Genomic DNA, 22,175 nt, shown 5'->3' with positions numbered 1-22,175 from the left:
ATCTAAGAGCTTGCACTGCCCTTAAAACTGTTATTTCATGGTGCTATATCATTTTTTAATAGCAATGTAACTAAATCCTCCTGTATTATTTTCTCTCCCCTGAGTTGTGCCCCCCTCCCTTTTTAATTTTTCCAGGACAACTGTCTTTATTTTTATTTTATTGTTATTTTACTTCATTATCCACACATTTTTACTCTTATTTGTCATTATTTTCAGTATTCCCTTGCTCATGTAATAATTCTTTGTGGCTTACTCAAATTATTTGTCTTCTGATCTGACATTTGTTTTCTAGTATAATTTTACTCTTTCAAAATAATTATAACTCAGGTATAAGCAAGGTACTTTCTGATTGAATCCCTTATTGCTACAAAACTGTAAGCAATGCTCTTAGTTATAGTATCTAACATAACTCTCATAATTGTTCCGTGAGATAGGCAGTCTCACTGTCCTTATTCCACAGACAAGGAAGCATACTCCCTTAGGTAGAGGGGTTCATTACCACACAGCCAGTGAGTGGTGGGGAAGGACTCAAACCTGAATGGGCTGGTTGATGTTTAAGTCTGTTATTAGCTAAGAATAATCCACCGTGTTTACTATAGCAAACAGAACATTGTACCGGGGGTATATAAAAAGATTCAAATATACTCCTTGGTTGAGTTTGGGATTGACTGTTTATAGCATTCTTTTTTATTTTTGTGTGTGTTTGTGTTTTCTGGTATGTAAGACTTTTGAAATCATAGCTACTCATTGAAATTTTTTGGTGATAAAGTTATTTAAACTTCTGATTTTTTTGCAGTATGTGACACTAAAAGAGATGCCAGCTGTGCTTGTTTTCAAAGATGAAACTTACTTTGTTTACGACGGTAAGTTCCACATCTTTAACTCGTAAAACATTTAAAATTAAAATGTCTGTTATATGACTTAGGTGTAAAGATTTTGTAAATGCTACTACTCTTTAATGAGAATAACAGTTCTCATTACTTGAATGACTGATGTTTTGGGTTTTTTTTCTACCCTTCAACTTAAGTTTTTAGTTATTTTATTCTGCTTTACCTACACAACTTTTTTTTTGTTGTTTAATTATATGCCTTTTTTGATGAATAAATTCTATGCATTTACACATTACTTTAAAATGTTCAAAATTAATGTTTTTGAAGTAACATTTCAGATACAGAAAAAGACTTAAAGAAATAACACATGTTCAATAGTGTTGAAGCCCCTTTATATCCCTCTCTAGCAGCATTTCCCCTTTGCTGTTAGAAATAACCGCTTGCTTACCTGCTATTCAGCATTTCTTCATTGAATCAAATACTTGGTCTGTTTTTAAAATATTTTAATTGTGATATCAAACATATATCATAGTAAACAGAATGTTAAATAAAGCCCCGCATACCCATCACCAAAGTTAAGCACTTATCAAGTTCTTTGCCCATCTTGACATTTGCTCCAGCTTCAACTTTCAATTTGTTGAAGTACTTTATAGCAAATTGTAGTGGTGTTTCATCATTATGTGCTTTGTTATGCATCTCTTTACACAATGTAGGCTTTTTATGTTTAGATAAATCACATGCAGCTACAACAACTAACAGCATTCCTTGGTATTTTCAAATAGCTACTTACATGGTTACCAAACTGTGCTCTGAAGTACCCCAGGGCGGTGCAGCAAACTCACAGGGGCTGCTGGGAATATTTTAAATTTCAAGGGAAACAGTGGAATTGATATTTGTAGGACACCACAAAGCCATTCAAAAGCAAAAGTGAATGCAGTCTCACCTGATAGTCTTGCTAACATTCTAAATTCTAATTCAGTAAAATTAAAAATTCAGTTTCCCATTCTCACTAGCCACATTTCAGTGCTTGGTGGGCTCCTGTGGCTTGTGGTTACCATGTTGGAGGCCAGATATGGAACATCCATTCATTGCAGAAATATATTCTAGAATATGGTTATTTTTCTTATTGGAGTCTATGTGACAGAAAGGAAACTAAGATTAGATTATTGCTTAAATAATTCAAATAAATAGAAGACTTTTCAAAAAAAGTAACAATTTGTTTTAGTATAAGTAGCATTTTAATTCTTTTGTCAGTCATGTTAAGACTACATTTCTAATCTTTATTGTCTTTAATAAATGTGAAAGCTAAATTTGATTTGTTTCTATAGATAATAACTATCCAATTATGCTGTCATACAAAATGTACTATATATATCCTTAACTTGACATTTTCATTTTATTTACAAAGTAATCTGTGAGGTAAGTAATAAGGCAGATTAATACCCCAGGATTACATAGGGTATAGCTGAGAATGTTAGCTAAGGAGACAGACGTATAATTAAATAGCAGATTTATCATATGCTTAATTGGATGTTTTGTGAATGTCTGTATTAGATGTTGGGCTTAAAAAGGAACTTCAGAGAAACTGGCATATATGAAAATATGAGAAGGAAAATAATTTATAGCTACACCTAGTCTATTCACCTGCTCTTTGCTTGCAGTACTCCTCATGTACTTAATGTACATGATCTTATATTTGATCATTGTAACAATGTCTTAAGATCAGTATTCTTATCATTTTACAGATACACAGGATTAAAGAATTTTTTCCATGTTAAAATACTTAATCAATGATAGCAAAATTTAGTCTTCAAATCTCATGTTCTTCTACTGCGAGTTTCTTAGCAATTCAGAGAGCCACTTTGTTTCTTCCTTTTAAAAAAAACTAATTATATCTGTTTAAGAATAAATAGATATTTAAATATAAACAGATATCAGGTGTTTGAGCATGCCTAGAAAAGCGCCATCTTGTTTCAAATATGTTCTCCCACGCTGAGGAAGACAGGAATATGGTAGGTTTCTGTAGGTACTGTAAAGGCCTCATTTTTCTAACCTGCAGTGGAATTTAGAACCTGCCTGATGCATTCAGACAAAGTAAAGGCTTTACCTGAATCCTTATTTTAAATATTTAATTGTTGCTAATGTTTAGAAGCATTGCAATAGGGACTCAGGAAGATATTTTCTTATGTATATAATTTAAGCTTTTATTTTAGATTCAGAGGCTACATGTGCAGGTTTGTAACATGGGTATATTGGATGAGGCTGAGGTTTAGGGTACAGATGATCCCATTAACCAGATAGTGAGCATAGAACCCAATAGGTGGTTTTTTAGCCCTTGTCCTCCTCCCCGTTCCCACCTTCTGGTCATCCCCAGTTTCTGTTGTTCCCAACTTCATGTCCATGTGTACCCAATGTTTAACTCCCACTTATAATGAGAACATGCAGTATTTGTGGTAGTTTATTTTCTAATGAAATTCAAATTGATCACTTTGTGCAATCTTGTAGAAAATTTGCTTTTAACATGAAGTGGACTTTGTGGCCCAGTAATCAATTTCTAGTTTTATGCTTATTTTCCTAATTTATAAATTTAAATTCATAAATACTTGTATTACTTATTTGATGGGTTTGATAACTTGAAAATGTTTTGTTTAGCAGTGCAAGAAAAAGCATACATTTCAGGAAGTCATTAAAACCCAGTCTTTAACCAGATGTATTGGTAGGCTTTTACAGACATTTACTCTACATCAGCTTCTTTTCTATGCAATTGTAATAACTTTTTTAACAATTACTTCAGAATTATATTTCTAATCAGGATGTAATATTTCTCTTAGATTCTATATTTCCTATTTGCTTAGCAGAGCAAGTATTTTATATTGGAAAAAAGCTAACGTATTGTGGTTTCATATGTGTGTTTGTGTTAGTTGTACCTTTGAGAAAGAGTTATAAACTAGAAAGACTATCATAAAGAGAGAAGACAAAGAAATTGTAATAATAATTACCTATAATGACATAACCCAAGTATAACCATTGATCCAGGGAAGCCATTTAGGAATAATTGACTTCATTTTATCATTCTATGAGTTTATCTTTTCAGAGTTTTTTTTTTTTTTACAAAGTTACAGTTAGACTGTTATATATTGTTTTGTAACCTATATTGTTTTGTAATCTGTTTAATACTTTTTTAAAACATTTATAAATGATCTTAACATATACCAAAATGTATTTAAATTATTTCCAATTTAGGATATTTTTGTTATTTCCTTTATTTTTAATTGTTTTTATGCTATTTTTAATGATGGTGTAATAAAGATTGCTTTGTGCATCAATCCTTCTGTATATTTGATTGTATGCTTGCAATAAATTCCTAAAGATAATATTTATGAAAGTATGATTCTCTGTCAGGCATTTTATACCTCTTACCAGATTAAAGCTATTATAACTGTCTTAAACTCATACTGTAATTTGTCAACTTTGTCTTGGTGATAAGAGTATGAAGATGGTGATCTGTCATCATGGATCAACAGGGAAAGGTTTCAGAATTACCTTGCTATGGATGGCTTCCTCTTGTATGAACTTGGAGACACAGGTAACAAGCGTATGTACAAGTGTCTGTCATGTTACATGATTTTTCTTTGATTATGTAAAATCTTATTTTGTAGGAAATGGATTTAAGCTCTATTTCATAACTTTTTATTTTAGACCTGAATGCCAGTTCTTTATGAAAACATAAACTGATATTACCCGAAGATAGACCTTTGCATGTGGGTCAGTGATGTGCTAAAGAGATGGTTTACTAATAGGTCTGTTGGTGACAAGGAAAACAAAAAGCCTGGGTAATAAGAGAGTTGGAAAACATAACCAACTAAGAAGCTATACTCGGGAGACTGATTTTGTAATAGGAGTTAAAGTGAAACTTAGCGCAACCTATTTATAAGGCCTGCTTTTACTTGTCAAAGGGAACAATGTAAATTGAATTGGCATGGTTTCTTAAAGTTATACTGTTGAAAATGAGAGGAAATGCAAGCATAAACACAAATGCAAAAATGAAAGCTATAAGAAGTCACTTACATGGTCTCGTAGATGCAAACTACAAAAATTTTAAAAAGCTAAGTTTTAGAGAAAGTGTTTTTTAAATTTATAGCAAATTAGAAATGAGAAATCAGGGTTATTGGTGCCACATTTGTTTCCATTAATAACTTTTATGACAAGTAGGATGGAAGTATATTTAAAACAATTCAAGGCTCAATTTTTTTAATGTAAGTAATAGGCATAGAGTTTCCTGTTTATGATCACTGCTCTTAAATCTAATTAATAAAAATTAGAAATATTTTTGCATGTTCCCTGTTTGTAACATTTTGGGGGGATGCTTTCTGTTCTATTCCTGAGCTTGCTTTTAGTGTTCTGTGTCTGCTGATATTTCTGCCTTTGCTTATCTTTACAGAAGGAGCTGTATATTAGCTCATTATTGGAAGTTATCAGGGACAGTGCCAAAGACTGTGGTTTTACTTTTTGATTCTTTCAGACTCACATGAAAAGAAAAGGGGAAATGTAGGAATACAGTAGTTTTGCTTTGTATAGTAATCCCAGGAGATAGCATGACCTTGAGGTGATTAAAACAGGTGGCTTTGGCTTAACTCAATACTTCCTTTCCCAGATTAATTTGGAAACAGAAGTATGCTGTGACAGTGTTCTTCTGTGTGTCCGACATAATTGCCCTTGTTAGCTCTTCACCCAGCCCGTCCCCTTGTGCTAGCACCACAGCAGCCCCCTGATGCTCTGTGGCTTCAGACACCTCGTGTCTGTCTCAGAAGTTCTAATGCTTGCCTGTATCTCCAGACCTACTTCACTCTAGCCTCTTCCCGCATTCTTCCTTCTCGAGCCACACTAACCTTTCAGTTTCTTTTGTTAATTTTTTTATTGTTTTATGATTTTTACCCAAGTTTGCTTGACACCAGTTTCTTGAAAAAGTTATGCCGTTTGGACCAAAGCACCTTTTTACATGCTTTTTTCTTTGCTTGGAAATATGCAATTAATTCATATTCATCCGTCAAACTCAGACCAAATACTGCTTTCTTAGGAAAATCTTCACTGACTCCCTCAAAGTATATTAATTTACTCTGTAATTTTTTTTATAGCAGCGTATTCTTATTTTTAACGATTTGATGAAAATGTCCCAGCATTTCTACTGTGTTGTGCTTTCACAAGCGCAGAACATTTTCTGTTTGCTCATCACCATGTCCTCATAACCAGCCCATTGTGTGATACATCATTTGACACTCAATAATTGTTAAATTAATATGTGAGAAACTGTGTCTGTGTTTCTTAGAACCCTGTTGGTCTGTGGGAGGATGCTCTGCATGTTGTAGACATTTTGAAAAAAAAAAAAAGAGGCATTTGAAAATTAAAGAAGCATATAATACAGAAAAAATGAATAGTAAATGAGATACTTCAAGAAGATAGATAACATTGTGAACTGTTTTCATCAGAGAGTTAGAAGAAGATTCAAGATTGTGTAGAATTTAAGACAGGTGTTTTAGAAGTATGAATTAGAAGGGACATTAAAATACAGGGATAATAAAGATTGTTGATTTAATCCTACGTGTATATACCTGCTCTGAGCCAGGTTTATCCCCATATTTAATCTTAACTCTTCCAATAACTCTATGAAATAGATATTTACTAGTTGAGGTTTACTGAGGCATTTCCCTGTGCCCCTGCGGCTTGGTATGGTGGGTATGGTGCCTAGAACATGATAGACACTGCTGTATAGCAGTGTTTGGTTTTCTGATTCCAACACCACTGTTCTGGTTATTACATCATGCTGGTTTCCTAGAGAGTATCAGGATATATATGCTTTATGTTCTGTTTAGGTTTTAGTAAATGTGAGTCAGTTTAATTCTGCATATTATACCTGGCAAGTGTGATCCATGGTACCAAAGGCAATGGCCATGTAAAAATCATTTTCTTGTTCTTCTAGACCATTTTTTTAGAGCTGTAGTAATTATTGGTGAACTTGTTTTTAATCAACTTATTTCCTATGCGTTTAGCCTTTAACAAAATAGTTACCTTAGTCAATTTGTAGGGTGTAAGGAAAAAGTACAATTCAAGCTTGTAAATTGGCATAAAAAATACAATTTAGGTATATAAATTATTACATATTTACCCTTATTTACATTTTGGGGTGGGAAGTGGAAGGGAATTTGTCTCCTAGAGTTGACTAATTCACTGATTCACTCTACAAACATATACCATAATGTGTTGATTTAATTTGATATAATATGTAGAATGATTGGAATTAAATTCTAGAAATACTTTACTAGTTTCCTACTAAAAACTATAGTGATAATCGAACAGTTTGTGTAATAAGGGTGATTGAATTCAGATGTGTCATTCTTTATTTCAGGAAAGCTTGTGGCCATTGCAGTTATTGATGAGAAAAATACATCAGTTGAACATACCAGGTATAATGCCCTTATTTAGTTTTAAGCTTCATATGTTCATTTTAGACTGCATGGCTTTAGATAGACTTGATATATCTTACTTTTCCTGCAGCAAATAGATGTAAGACAGCAGATACTATAATAGAAAAATTGTATTTTTCAAGTGCATAGATGAACTAATCATATGTTTTTTCTTCTACAGATTGAAGTCAATTATTCAGGAAGTTGCAAGAGATTACAGAGACCTCTTCCACAGGTAGGTGCTTACATTCTGAAAGATTCCTGTATTTTTGTTTAATACCATTTTGTAATATAGGAAAGCAAACTTAGTAGTATTTCATGCTTTTAGAGGTGAATCAAGGAAATGAAGTTAAATAACAGTAATCCTTGCTTATCCACAGGAGATACATTCCAACACCCCTAGTGGATGACTGAAACTTTGCATAGAATAGAATGCTATGTAAACTAGATTTTTGTCTATACCTAAATACCTATGATAAAGTTTAATTTATATACTAGGTACAGTAAGAGATCAACAACAGTGATTAATAATAAAATAGAACAATTTTAACAGTACACTGTAATAAAAATTGTGTATATGTTTATTTCTGGAATTTTTCATTTCATATTTCCTGACCATAGTTGCACATGGGGAACAGAAACCACAGAAAGTGAAATTGTGGGTAAGGGGGGACTACTGTATAGCACGTTGCTTTTCAGCATGAATTGTCTGGATCTTTAAATTCATTGATGGTATGTCCTGCAAGTTAAAAAAAAAAAAAAAAACTGATTTGTATCATACCTGCTTCCTGATAGGATTTGAGATGCATTTTATGTAAAGAAAATATCCACATGTACTTATAACTGGATATAAAATTAAATGAGCAATCAGATGTCAGAGGTAGGCAGATGATTTATTGTAATGGAAACTCAGAAGAATAACTGAATATAAAATTGGCATCAGAAATGCATAGTTTGCTTTGTGCTAAATCATTGTTGCCACCATAAAGGACAGTCAATATAAATGTATTTTATTATTGAACTATTATTTCTTTTCTATTCTGAATCTTCTACTCATCAGTCATTGTATAGTTCTCCTCTTACATACTATGACATCTGATTAGTCCTTTTTTTAGAGAAAATGAGTAATTTTTCTTAAACATATTTCAGGCAGAATAGTTTGTATTTCCCTGATTTTAAACATGCAAAGACCAAATAGAAATGTTTTAGAATTTCCTTTACTTGTGTATTTGTGTCTCGGAAGCTGGTAGAATTTACACTCTTATCAGTATTTATTGTGTATGATTTACATGTGAGATATTTACAGTTTCTGGGCTTACTGAGGCCTAAAGTTAAGTTCATTGTTTTATTTACTTTTCTGGTATTTAATGGGCTCTCTCTTTTTCTCTCCACATCCCCTCGCTTTCTGTTTCTTTATTTTTGGTTGGTGTTGGTTAGGGATTTTCAGTTTGGCCATATGGATGGAAATGACTACATAAATACCTTGCTGATGGAGTAAGTAAAGTGCTGAATGATTTTGCCATCAAATCTATTTTTAAATTTGTTTCTGAGATAAAGGTAGAAGGACTAAATAGCTGAAAAAAAAGCGAACTATTGACATATTCACATGCAGATATTCTCCCATTAAAATATTTTACTTCAGTTTTTAAATTCTGTATTTGTAACTTACTGACTTTAATATTGCTCTATCGTAAAAAAAAAATTATCTCCTGATTTAATATTTTTTAGTATTCTGAAAAGAAGACATTGTTTCAAAACTTGTAAATTTTTATAGCTTCTGCTTAATACATACCTTGAGAAGTTTAGTTTTAATGGGCAATATAACTATTTAATAGAAATTGTTTAGCATCAAAAACTAATTGTTGTTGTAGAATTTATTTTAATAGACTAAAATAACTTTGTAGGAAAATATACAATTTTAAAATAATTTTTATTTAAAATTATGATGTATAAAAACTTTTAAATAGAAAATGTTTAACATTCAAAAACTAACTTGTTCTAGAATTTATTTTAATTTAGACTAAATTTGTAGGAAAATAGGTGATTTTAAAATAATTTTTATCTGTTTAAAATTATGATGTAAAGATCTATTTTGCCACTTCACAAGATTGATATTAGAAAACATTTACCAAACCCTGTTCTGAATTAATAAATTTGAAACAAGAACCTACTCTATTCAGTGAACAATTACTGAGTATTTACTGTATGATGTACACTGTGTTAGACATTGTTGATACAAAAATGAATAGAGTCTCTGTCTTCAAATGCTTATAGTTTCCTGGATAAGACCACAAATGTTAATTACAGAACTGTATGAAAAAAAATCTGTGTAGGACAGGGCTCTGGAACATAGAGCCCTCACCACGCCCCCCTCACCTGCACCCAGTGTACACTAAGGTAGAAGCGCTCAGGAAACGTTTTCTGGAAAAGGCAATAATTAAGAAAAGGTCTAACGAGTGAGAAGTTAGCTGAATGAAGAACGCAGGGAGAGGATTTCAGACAGAACATAATAGCAAGTATGACAGGTAGTAGGAAAACTGGGATTAGGAGAGTAGAGTTCTAGAGAAATAAGCTAACCTCTAAAGTGAAGATGGGGAAATCTCACTAGAGACACATTAACTCTTATCCAGCAGCATTGAGGGCCCAGTGGAAGTTCAACAACATGATGTGGTGTTTTGGTTTTCTCCAGCTTTGCTTAGTATCATAGGTGTAGCAAATACCTTTATTCATTATTGTAATATATTAGGTTATTTTGGTGTCTTCCATTTTCTAAGTAAGAACACTGAGCGGGGAAGAGAGTAAACTTACAAATCTAAAGTAACATTCATCATTTTCAGCTGAAATCTTGAAATATAATGTAGCATTACCTTACTTCATTTATTATCCCTCTCATTTCAGTAAGAACTTAAGAGGGTTTGCCAAAGATAAAGTACCAGATACAGGTTATAATGAAGAATCAAGACAGAGTATCCATACAGTTATTAAAGGGACTATTGACCCTTGAACGACATAAGTTTGAATTCTGTGGGTCTACCCATAGGAATTTTTTTCAATACATATATGTAAAATTTTTTTGAGATTTTTGATAATTTGAAAAGACTTAAAGATGGATTGCATACCCTAGAAATACTGAAAAAATAAAAAGATGTGTCATGATTGCATAAAATATATGTGAGTACTAGGTCTATTTCATCATTTACTAATATAAAATATACCCAAATTTATTAAATAGCTTCTGTAATTATAGCTACTGAGATATAAATAAATATCAGAATACTTGTTATTGCCGTGTTTAATGTATATTTTTAATTGTTTTATATTTTCAGTGAATTGACAGTCCCAACTGTAGTTGTACTGAATACTTCAAACCAACAATATTTCTTGCTAGATAGACAGATTAAGAATGTTGAAGACATGGTCCAGTTTATTAACAACATTTTGGATGGCATAGTAGAAGTAAGTTGTTCACTTCTATTTCAAAGGGATGATGGGTAGAGGGTAGAGGAGAAACTAGTTCATTTCTTTATTTCTGATTCTGAAAAGAATAGTTGGCCATCACTGGGGAGTAGAGGGCTGGGCCTTCATAAATTGCTTCTCTCCAGTTATAGGCAGAGAAGAGTTTCAGATACAGAAGGTTCTTCTATGGCAGAGGTTGCTAAAAGATGGAAATGTCCTTTTAGGGGTTATTTGGAGGATATTTTTGGTTGTCACGGTGATGGGAAGGTGTTGGCATATAAGTTTGAGGACTAGCAATCTAAGAGGCCTGCATTATGTGGGATAATCTAAATAGTGAACTTGCCTGGCTCTTAGTATGTTTCTAGATCCAAAAGTACAATTGGATTGAATTGTTAGGTTTGGTTTTCTAAGAAAATCTGCAAATAAGACCACAGTTTCTTAAGAAATAAGGAAATGTACTGAGAATAAAAGCCCCTATGGAGAGTTCTAGATTTAATCCTATAAAATATTTCTCAGAAATAAGTGAATGGATAGTCTTAATTTTCTAATATTTTTCTGTAAATTTTAATTACCATGTTTTTCAAATTGTGAATTGCTACCTATATTAGAAAGTCACAAAACCACTGCAAGTCACAATCAGGTTGTGACCAGCATGCATCTTAATTCAATAGACTAGAATAAAATTTAAAAAGGAAGAGCCTTCATTGCTTTTGTGAAATTTAATAACTGTATTGTGAGAGTTGTTTCAGTTTTACACAAACTATATTTAAAATGGGCTCACAGAATAACAAACCTAACTACTTTCCGTCAAGGTGAAGAAGTTTGAAAAACACTATTAAATTATTTTTTGAAAATAATTTGTTGAAATGAAACTCACCTATATAAATAATCAGGCATCTGTTTTTCAGTTAGTGGAATGCAACTCAGACTGTTTTTCAAGAGACTTTATTGTCTCATAGAGCTTGCAAATTAAAAAATGAGCCAGTTTGCAGGTACAGCTGAATACAGGATTCGATTGATTTTTATTAGGAATTTTTCTCTCTCTGCCTTCAGCACTTTCCATCTTCAGGGAGTCTCTCCCTGCACAGTGGCAAAGGTATCCTGCTTCAGCTCTGGTTTTGCAATCCCAGCTAAACTCAAAAGCTGGTTGGCTGATCTCAGGGGTAGATTAACTTCAGCCAAGCTGAATAGACATTATGAGTAGAGGAGGAGGAATTGTTTAGAGTAGGATCAGGGTGAATTAACACAAGCAGGTAGGAGGAATGCTGGACAGGAAACCAAAAAAAAAAACAATAAATGTTTACCACATGGCCTTTTCAGGTGATTATGTGATATTTGGAGTCAACAATTTGGCCTGCAATTGTAAGGTTATGTAACACCGAAGAAATGAACTAATAGTACTTAAATTATTTATTTATTTTCATTTTCCTTTTTTGAAGGCCCAAGGAGGTGATAGCATTTGGCAGAGATTGAAAAGAATAGTATTTGATGCCAAATCTACTGTTGTGGTAAGTTGTAGCAGTTTATGTCATTGATAACTAAGAACACGTAGGTTCTTTATGTCTACCCGTGGTAAAAATCTGAATTTGAAAAGATTAAGTCAAAATATGTCTTTAATTTTTAGGATATGACTAGCCAGTATTTAAGAAAATATATTCATCAGGTGGAAATTGTTTATTTTTGTATGATTTATGAATTAAAACTAAAATTCAGAATCAATTAACTTGACAGTATGACTCAAAAGATTTTTATTTCTGCAACCTACCATGTGAGTTTTTTACTTGGTAATTTCTGTGACTTGTTGAAAGTGCAGATGATTTGAAATTTTTAGTTCCATTACATGCTGTCTTCTGTAAATTAGTCATTTTTGTTGAAGAAAATGATGTATACCAGGAAGTCACTTTATTTTGCAGGAGTCAGAAAGAAAATTTTAGATCTTAAAGTTTAAACATCCCTGTTAATTTTGTAGTTTTCCCTAGTTGTTAAATAATTAGGATTCTTTACAGATTTTTTTCCTTCTTCCCTTTTTCTACTTTTTTTTTCTTTTCTTTTATAGAAGACTTTAAATGTGAAATTAAAAGGTGATGGATCAAATCCTTTCTAGCAGTGTTTTGTTTCATTTGTTTGTCCCAGTGTTTATTCACAGTTGTTATATGTAAGTAAAATATTAACAATGCTAGATAAATTGACACATCTGCCCCTAATTACATGTCTTTCTTGTTTTTATAATTATACTTTCCAAGTATATTTTCTTGACTTTATTCACTGTCACCTCTCACCTGATTATTTCTGCCATTTGAATTTCCTCTTCCTTTCATTCTATCAAACTAATGCCCATTCTCACCAATTGCCTACTAATGATTAGATCTATTGATGTATTTCCCCTGGATTTCTTTGAAGCATCCCTTCCTTGGCATTCTTTCCCTTGCTGCTGTGAATATCCCACTCCCTTGCTCCTGCTCCATCTCTCCAGTCAGTGTTTTCAGCATCCTTATCCTCCCTTTTCCCTTTTCAGTTCTTGAATCTGAACCTTCTTGCTTGAAACTCTTAAGAAACTGTTCTTACTATCCCAGCTTTAACTGTCAATCACCCTGACAGCAGAGGAATTCCTAAATTTGCTTGAGCCCTAAACTTAGTTCCCATTGTTTTTCTTGAGCTGTTATGTGGGCCTTTTCATTCATTGTGGCCCAAAGCAGTCATAAAGATATGGCTAAGTAAATTCTGGGAATCTTTGGTTTATTACTTGCATAGGATCCATCAGTTTGCTCTATTTTCCTGTTATCAGGAGCATGGATTGGGCCCTAATTACATTCTATGCAGCTGCTACTCTCACTGTCACCTGGTTTCCATACTTCCTCTTGCCCAGTCTCCAATCTACATTGTATTCCACTACACAATTAATATTACTAAAATATTCAGTTTTGATCACTTTCCTTCCCTTTCCCAGGGGTGTACATCAGAATATTCTGTCCATCTAAAGTATTTTCCTCATTGGATTTTTAATGTTAGGTTTCACCGGTGCAAATTGCCTGGTGCTTACCTGTCCCATATCCCGCCTCCTTCTCACTCATTCTTAAATTCCTACCTCAAAACACACCTTTATTCTGTGAAACTTTCTTTTGCTATCTCAATCAACAGTGATCTATTTCTTCTCTGAACTTGTCTATGTTCTCAAGAGTTACAGTTGCAATTCATGCTGTATATTATAATTGAAAACCCTATTCATTAAAATAACTTTTACTTTTCTGGGAACTGTGAAGACAGTATGTAAATTGAGGGAAATTAATAAGTTAATGAGGCTTTACTGCTAACCAGATAAATAAAAAATATTAAAAATATCATGTGAAGAGAATATGTGTGTACCTTCTTTGTGGTAAATAACCCAGCCCTCTTCTTAAGCAGATTCCTGTAGTTCGGGAAACAACTCTAAAGCTGCTGGGCGCACATAGTAAGCATCATAAAGACACCTTTGTAATTAATGTGAGAAAACTCAGTTTCTTTAGGAAAGGTTATAGAATATTTGATGTCTTTTTCTGCTGCTAATTGCTGATTCTGCACGCGCATGCACACACACACACACACACACACACACACACCCTATGTATGTGCACATAGAAATTACCTCTTAACAGTGTCTTTAACATGGTAGTTACTGCTGAAATAATTGACTTCAATTTATTAGAACTAAAGACAAGTTGAATAGTCACAAGAGAAAGAAATCTATAGGTTTCAAACTCGTTTCATGCTTTATATATCAGAATTACATCTGAGAGGAACTGAGTTTTAATTCTCTCTCCACAGTCTATATTCAAGAGCTCACCACTAATGGGCTGCTTTCTCTTTGGCCTGCCACTGGGTGTCATCAGTATCATGTGCTATGGAATCTACACAGCTGACACAGATGGAGGTTATATAGAAGAACGATATGAAGTGTCTAAAAGTGAAAATGAAAACCAAGAACACAAAGAAGAGAGCAAAGAACAGCAGGAGCCAAGCAGTGGAGGATCTGTAGTGCCCACAGTGCAGGAGCCCAAGGATGTATTAGAAAAGAAGAAAGATTGAGACTTGATTGCTATAAAATATTTGATAGGACTTCAAATTATTAAAGAGTCTATTTATTGAATTTAGACATTTAATCGTGATCTTTACAGAAAAGAACATGTTATTTGTATTTTGCTAATATCAACTGCATGGATTAAAGTAGTCCCTTCATAGATGGGGAAGTATTTGGAGCAAAGAGATGAACAGTTTGTCTAAAACAAACAGCACTCCATCAAAATTTACCTACATATGTGATTATAACAGATCAGTTCTGTTCGCATGTTTCTCTGTCTGAATATTCTGTGACAAAAAGTTAAGACTCTTGGGCAGAGTATTTAAATGGTCAGTCAGGTAGAAGATACATGTATGATGTAGAAAAATAATACCTCCACCTGCTGCCATCCGTATTCCTCAGATATTTTGGACAAGATTTCTATGGACAAAATTAAGTCTTTAAAATTTAGGCACTTTAAGGAGAACTAATAACTTTTTCCGTGTATCAAATTAAGATTATGAGGTTAAAAATAATGTGGTTTTATATAGCATAGTGTTTTTATTTTGTTAGTTATTTTTAAAGGAGAAGAAATGTTACTTTTTAACTTTATACTCAGTTATATTATCATAAAATTTTCGTATGGGCATAGATAATGGGGTAAGAAAAGTCTTCTGATTGACTTTCACAAAATTAACAGGATTTAACAGTACTGTTTCAGCCCATTCCCTGGAATACCCTGAACAGATATTTTATCAGTCATTGTAGGTTGGGAAGGGTCTCTGTTAATCCACCATGCTTCAGCGGAACAGCCTAGTGTTTGTTTCATTTCTATTTTATATATTGAGATTTCTTCTAACATTTCCTTTGATAAAAATCTTCTGCTTTTTGAACAGTAATATGTATCACATTTTTGTTTATAGTGGTATAAACTTTATGGTAACCTATTCTTTAGAATATGTGTGTTTGTACCCACAGGCACATAAAGTTTATTGGCACATCTATTATATAATGCTGTAGACCTGTCCGTGTCTGCTTCATAATGAGTAATGAGTGATGTCGGCATGTCCAGTGACAAGTCACTTCCAGTGGGGGGAAAACGTCATTTACCTTCTCCATTCCCTTAGTTCTGTCACCCATTTCATCAAGTGACCCTCAACTTCTATTTATAATAAACTAACACAGGAATTCTATCCAAAGCGATGTCTAAAAATTTTTTTAAAGTAACACTTGGGTATATTTATTGTAGATAAATTATTTTTAAGGCCTTCATTTTAGCTAAGTTTAGAGTTTACATTAGGCAACTGTGATTTGGGTGGTTACTCATTGAGTAATTATCCACTATAAAGAATTTTATTGAACATTTATTTAAAAATATGTAATTCATGGTCCCAACACTGAAGTTGCTTAGGCCTTTAGTCACCAAGGGCAGCCTTCTCTTGTTTCTAATGCCATACTAATCAAGACTGTATGGACTCTTATATCTTAAGTACTAAGGAATTGCTAGTAATTGTTTTATTTTATTCATGTGCTCTTTTAGTATTTAATAATTAAATACCTATTCTTATTGTTTGACACTCCATAATTTTTTTTATAATGAAGCAAATATGCAGTCCAAAATTCAGGAACTGCTAGAGTGAAATGATATTAAGTGGAAACTGGAGGTAAATGCTGTTAGCTTAACAAGTAGATTCTTCTCCAAAGAATAATGAGGGATTCTTGGGAAGATAAATTTTAATGTTCCCAATAGTCAAGCTTGTTTTTCAGTAGTGAAAAGCTTAGATGAGTACGGATGCCTCACTTGAAACAGCCTAGTAAGGAAATGAAAACTTAGCAGTCAGTGACATGGGGAAATAGTTATAGAAAATGTCATCAAATTTTTTCATATTTATAGTTATTCATCTGCATATTTTTGTCCTATCTGTAAATGAAAGACCCTAATGGGGGGAAAAAAAAGAAGAAAAAGAGTAAAGCTCAATGTGAATCAGCAAACATCCAGTAATCTTCCTTGATATTCTGTGATATTCTTTATAAATGAATGCCTCTGTTCTCTGCTACCCTTTCACAGCTTTGTACTGTTGCCTTATATTCTATTTGTGCTTTTAAAGTGTGTCTATTGGGAAAACAAAATGTGTAGGTGGTTTATAAGTGAATAATTTTTATTTCTTTTTGTATTAAAATTTTTCTTTTTTTTCTACTTTGGGAGAAGTTTATTTACATTGTCAGACTACTCACAAAACAAGATTTTAAAATTTGTTTGCTAGAAAACTTTTCAATGTGATATCAGAGATTACTATGAATGTTAGTTTCATCTGTAAAAAATTACTTCCATATGAAGACAGATCTCTTAATAACTGAATCTAGTAGAAGAACATAGGTATCATTCTAATTCCATAATATATTTTGTCATGATTATGAATAATGGAGTCCTTCAAGAAGTTGCAGCTTTTGCCTTCTCTTTTAATTGCAATGAAATTCTCTTTATAACTCCTAAAATTCAGAATTCTAGATCCTTGCTTTTGCTGAATTTGGTGCTCAGACAATATTTAAGGATATTGCAGTGAGACAAAGTGCATGTTTTTATCAAGTACCCAATGGACCACATTATATCTGGCAGTTCATTTTGTTTCATTATGTGCATCAATATTTTTCTCAGCTACTGTTATTTGAAATTTGTTTAACATGTATTAGACCTAGAATTTTCATTTTCTTTCTCACATAGTTGCTTTCTGATATATGATTTGGAAATAACATTAAGATGCCAAATATCTGGGGGACTGAAGGAGAGGTCTATATGAGTAGGTAAATTAGCAATATTGTTTTCGTTTAGTGGATTTTATTAGTGACTTTGTGTTTTGCTTTGGGGGCCTTTTTATTTTAGTTTTGCAAAATGTAACAAATATTTTCATCATTGCTTCATATGACATGGAGTTAGGACAGGGAAAGCAATCATTCAACTCTATTCTTATGCATTAACTGATCAAATAATCCAGTGTGGGATACTATCAATTGGTGGGATTAGGCTTGCCATTTTATTTTTATAAATATATATTTTTTCTGAATGTGTCTGAGTCCAAGAGTGGGCAAAAAATAATTTTCTACTTTGGACTAATCTATAGAGGTTTTTTGAAAGTCTGCATTACTAACTTGTTGAATTCATGATATTCTGCCTATGGCACAAATTGTAAACCTTTGTTTTTCTAAAATAAAGTAATTGAAAACCTGTAATTGTTGGTTATTTTTACTGTGTATCTTGGTTTTTTTGCAATATCTGTACAGAGACAATAGCTATGACTGTTATTTTTAAGAAAGTGTTTCCTTGCATTAAAGTTATGTTTTTCATAATTATAGAAATATAGAATTTTAGAGACTTGAGAGAGATCAGGTTGCAGTCTCATTCTACTATATTACCAATGAAGAACCTGAGATTCATAGGTTTGATATAGTTTGTATTTGACAAACCTGATAATTTTAAAATACTTTTTCCAAAAGCATATCTTCTAGTTTAACTTGAAAAGAATTGTATTTCAATCCTGAAGTCAAGTGCTGAATTATCTTTGATACCACACAACCACATTTAAAACCAAGTTTTTTTAAATTTTGTTTTGTTTTAAATAGTATCAAGTATATTATGGAAAAAAGCTCTATACAAATGTTAATTTAAAAATTTCCTTTATATATATATATATATTCCTGGCACAGGAATAACAGCCTGAAACATGGACCCACAAACCTGTGAATTTGCAGACTGGCTGGTTAGGATGGGCCTCTTCTGATAAGAGTGACCAAGCACGCTCAGCTGTTGATGAATTTCATGGGAATGTGATGGCGGCTCCTTGTCTCTGTGAGAGTCTGTACTGCACTGTGTGTGTGGAAGCTCTTGTGTCACGCTCCCTGGTTCAGTTCTTACTCTGTCATTTACCTCTGTAAAGTTGAGTGAGCCATTTAACCTTTCTGTTCCTGAGTTCTCTAATTGGAGGATGATGCCACCTGTTTCACTGGATTGTGAAGATAAACGAGTTGCCCATGAGGTATATTTAGAACAGTGACTGGCATACAGTAACAGCTCAAATATTAACTATAATGTTTTTTAGATTTAGTTGATTTCTCACTTTAGAATTTATGTCATTATTTACCACAGATTAAAAACCAAGTCCTCAGGAATGTGAAATTCCAATATTTTTAAGTTTGCTTAGCTACTTTTTGCATTTAAGTTCTAACATTTTGGATAGAAATGAAAAAAAAATTTTTTAACATAAACATTAATTACAAATATTTAGGTTCAAATGTCTTGGAAAAATCCTCTGGTTTTTATGCTTTTACTGAAAATGAATAAACATAAGCAGATATAAACTAGCAAGATTATTGGTTGATATATGTGGATAGATATAAATGTTAGACAGATTTAGAATAATGAATATTGAATACAGATGGGGAAATTACCTGATTTTTTTCCTGCCAGCATACCTCACTGTAGTCAAGTGCTCAACTTTTCTCTAAGCTCATCTCTGGTAAACTGAAATGATAATCAACTAGTGCCAACTGGCAATTTTTTGTGTGATTTATTCTTTCTGTTTGTTTATTTATTTTTAGAAGGAGGGTCTCTGTCACCCAGGCTCAAGTGCAGTGGCTTAATCAGCTCATTGCAGCCTAGAATTCCTGGTTTTAAGTGATCCTCCTGCTTTAGCCTCCCGAGTAGCTAGGACTAGAGGCACATACCGCTACATGCAGCTAATTTTAATTTTTTTCTGTAAGAGTGGGTGGGTCTCGAGCTCCTGGCTTTGAGCAATCCTCCTGCTTTGCCCAGATTTATTATTTCAACAAATGTTTTATAAATGTCTTTTATTGTCTATACAGCCGCAAAAAAAAAAAAAAGAAAAAAAAAAGACACAGCTTCAGTCTTCATAAATTTTTAGCTACTGTAATTGTTCAGTTTTCACTTAAAATCCTCAATTGGAAATTTTTCATTTTTCTGTTTGTCTTAGTTTCTTTCTTATACAATCTAATGTTCAACATAAAAGCCTTGATACTTGATATCTGAGACTCAGTGACAGGGACAAAACAGAACTTATCAGCTTGCTTCAAATATATGAAGGGGTCAGATTTACTCAGCATGTCTGCAACTGTGGCAGTAATATGGGCAGAGATAACAGGGAAATTGAATTCAGTTCAAGGTAAGGAAGCAACAAAAAGAATGTCCAGAGATAAAATGGGCTGCCGGAGGCTCAGAGTTCTCACGGTGAAAATGTTTTCAAGCCAGAAAACTCTTTGCTATTGGTTTCTTTAAGAATGAGATTCTGTAGTCCATAAATGTAAGGAGTAAAGCCACCATCCATTCCCATATATGCAATAGTCTCCTCTTTTAATGACAAAAACGTTTTTAGCCAATTCTAATATAAGTTTTAGTTGGATGGATGAAAAAGTCCAGTGAAGCTGAATTTATAATAGAAATGGAGACTAGTTCTCCACCCATCTAAACTTTTCACATGAATCTTTGCATCATTGTCTTCATTCATAAGTGACCATGGTCATTTACTAATTTATATAAAGTTGTCTTCTAGCAAAGTTGATATGCCAGTTTCTGAATCTGTTTGATGCAACCACTGGAAATTCTATTTCAAATCGTAAAAATACAGTCAAAAACACAGTGAACATTTAATAGTTAAAATATGAGGCTGTACACACTGCGTAATTAATAAATTTGTGTTAAATTATTTTATCTCTTTTTTTTTTTTTTTTGAAACAGAGTCTCACCCTGTTGCCCAGGCTGGAGTGCAGTGGCACTATCTCAGCTCACTGCAACTTCCACCTCCCGGATTCAAGCAATTCTCCTGCCTCAGCCTCCCAAGTAGCTGGGATTACAGGTGTGTGCCACCACTTTTTGTATTTTTATTAGAGACTGGGTTTCACTGTGTTAGCCAGGATGGTCTCCATCTCCTGACTTTGTGATCCGCCTGCCTGGTCTCCCAAAGTACTGGGAATCTAGGTGACAGTCACCACGCCTGGCTTACCTCTATTATTCTTAAACCAATTGTCAGGAAATTTTTTTTTTCCTTGAGACAGTGTGATACTATTGCCCAAGCTGGAGTGCAGTGGTTCGATCTCAGCTCACTGCAGCCTGTGCCTCCCAGGTTCATGTGATTCTCCTGCTTCAGCCTCCCCAGTGGCTCAATTACAGACACCCACCACCACACCAGGCTAATTTTTTGTATTTTTAGTAGAGACAGGGTTTTATTATGTTGGCCAGATTGGTCTCGAACTCCTGACCTCATGATCTGCCCGCCTCGGCCTCCTAAAGTGCTGGGATTACAGGCATGAGCCACTGCACCTGGCCAATTGTCAGGGGATTTTTAGAAGCATTTTGAATTAGTATTATTGAGGTTTTAAGATTATGTGACTTTTCCGAACAATACATTATTTTTCTAAATGAAATAGGAAAGTAACAAAATCTGAAAGATTCTTGTAAGGACTTAAGTAAAAAGTGATTTTTTTTTTCCCCAAGGGAAAATTTTACAAAGAGTAAATGAATTCACAAAATTCACCTTATATTTGGATGTAGGTTAATTCACATTTTTCATTAAAGACTAATTTAGTAGCTTAGTTTCCAAGATTATCATATAAACTTCTTTCACTCAAATTATCAATGTCTGATAGAATCAAAACTTTGAAAGGATAGAAATACTGTTAGCTTAAATGCCATACCCTGTATGTTTAATTTGTGTTAAAGAATAATTAATATCTGTATAGTATTTTGTGCATAGGAACACTTCAATGCCAATGCTTTGGTGATGTAATTACAATACAAGTTCACTGATTTTATATGAAAAGCATTATGGATTTCACAGTCTTATTTCTAGTTTGTAAAATTACGGTGCAGTTACATTACTTAAAATCTACCACATAAAACATTTTCCATGGACTGCTATCAGTTTGTTGAGTATTGGTCCTGTTGAATCTATATAAAATTTGTTGTATTTGACATTGATTAGGAATGTATAAATAAATAAAACTAACATATTTGAAAATGTTTCCTATTTTTGTTTCTAATACTTTATTTCTACATTTAGTAAAAAATCTGTTCTTTACAGTTGTAATCTCAAATTCTAGATTGCTGGCCTTCATAATAATTAGTTTTCTCTAGGGTCCTTAAACTTATGCAAAGAGCCATTCCAATATTAGTTTGTGAAGTGTAACAGTAATTTTCACTGTGGACGAACAAGTTGTTGGAGGAATATTGGGAATTTTATTTTTCCCAAAGAGCACTTCTCCACCCTGTGGGAATTCTGCTATGTCCCCCTCCCTTTACACTGGGCCTCTATCATAGTAGGGATCCATCCACAGTTATTTATGAAATTATGAGATATTTCTCAGATGCATTATGGAGGAAAATTTTTT

General features: G+C 33.1%; 1 protein-coding gene across 9 annotated transcripts in view; it reads left to right on the top strand.

The window, feature by feature from the left end:
• The window catches only part of TMX3 (thioredoxin related transmembrane protein 3), a 39,797-nt gene extending 21,789 nt beyond the window's left edge, over positions 1 to 18,008 (top strand). For all 9 annotated transcript variants that reach the window (XM_078346991.1, XM_017963536.4, XM_078346988.1 and 6 more), the window contains 8 exons: positions 797 to 863; positions 4,318 to 4,416; positions 7,234 to 7,291; positions 7,473 to 7,526; positions 8,729 to 8,785; positions 10,618 to 10,747; positions 12,187 to 12,255; positions 14,549 to 18,008. In XM_078346991.1, the coding sequence (XP_078203117.1) occupies positions 797 to 863; positions 4,318 to 4,416; positions 7,234 to 7,291; positions 7,473 to 7,526; positions 8,729 to 8,785; positions 10,618 to 10,747; positions 12,187 to 12,255; positions 14,549 to 14,809 (795 nt within the window). In that variant the 3' untranslated portion in view covers positions 14,810 to 18,008. The remainder of the gene's footprint in view (positions 1 to 796; positions 864 to 4,317; positions 4,417 to 7,233; positions 7,292 to 7,472; positions 7,527 to 8,728; positions 8,786 to 10,617; positions 10,748 to 12,186; positions 12,256 to 14,548) is intronic.
• Positions 18,009 to 22,175: the final 4,167 nt, after the last annotated feature.

Source organism: Callithrix jacchus, chromosome 13 (genome assembly GCF_049354715.1).
Source record: "Callithrix jacchus isolate 240 chromosome 13, calJac240_pri, whole genome shotgun sequence".
Taxonomy (NCBI): domain Eukaryota; kingdom Metazoa; phylum Chordata; class Mammalia; order Primates; family Cebidae; genus Callithrix; species Callithrix jacchus.
Note: the sequence above shows the minus strand (reverse complement) of the source record. Positions and strands in the feature narration are given on the sequence as shown.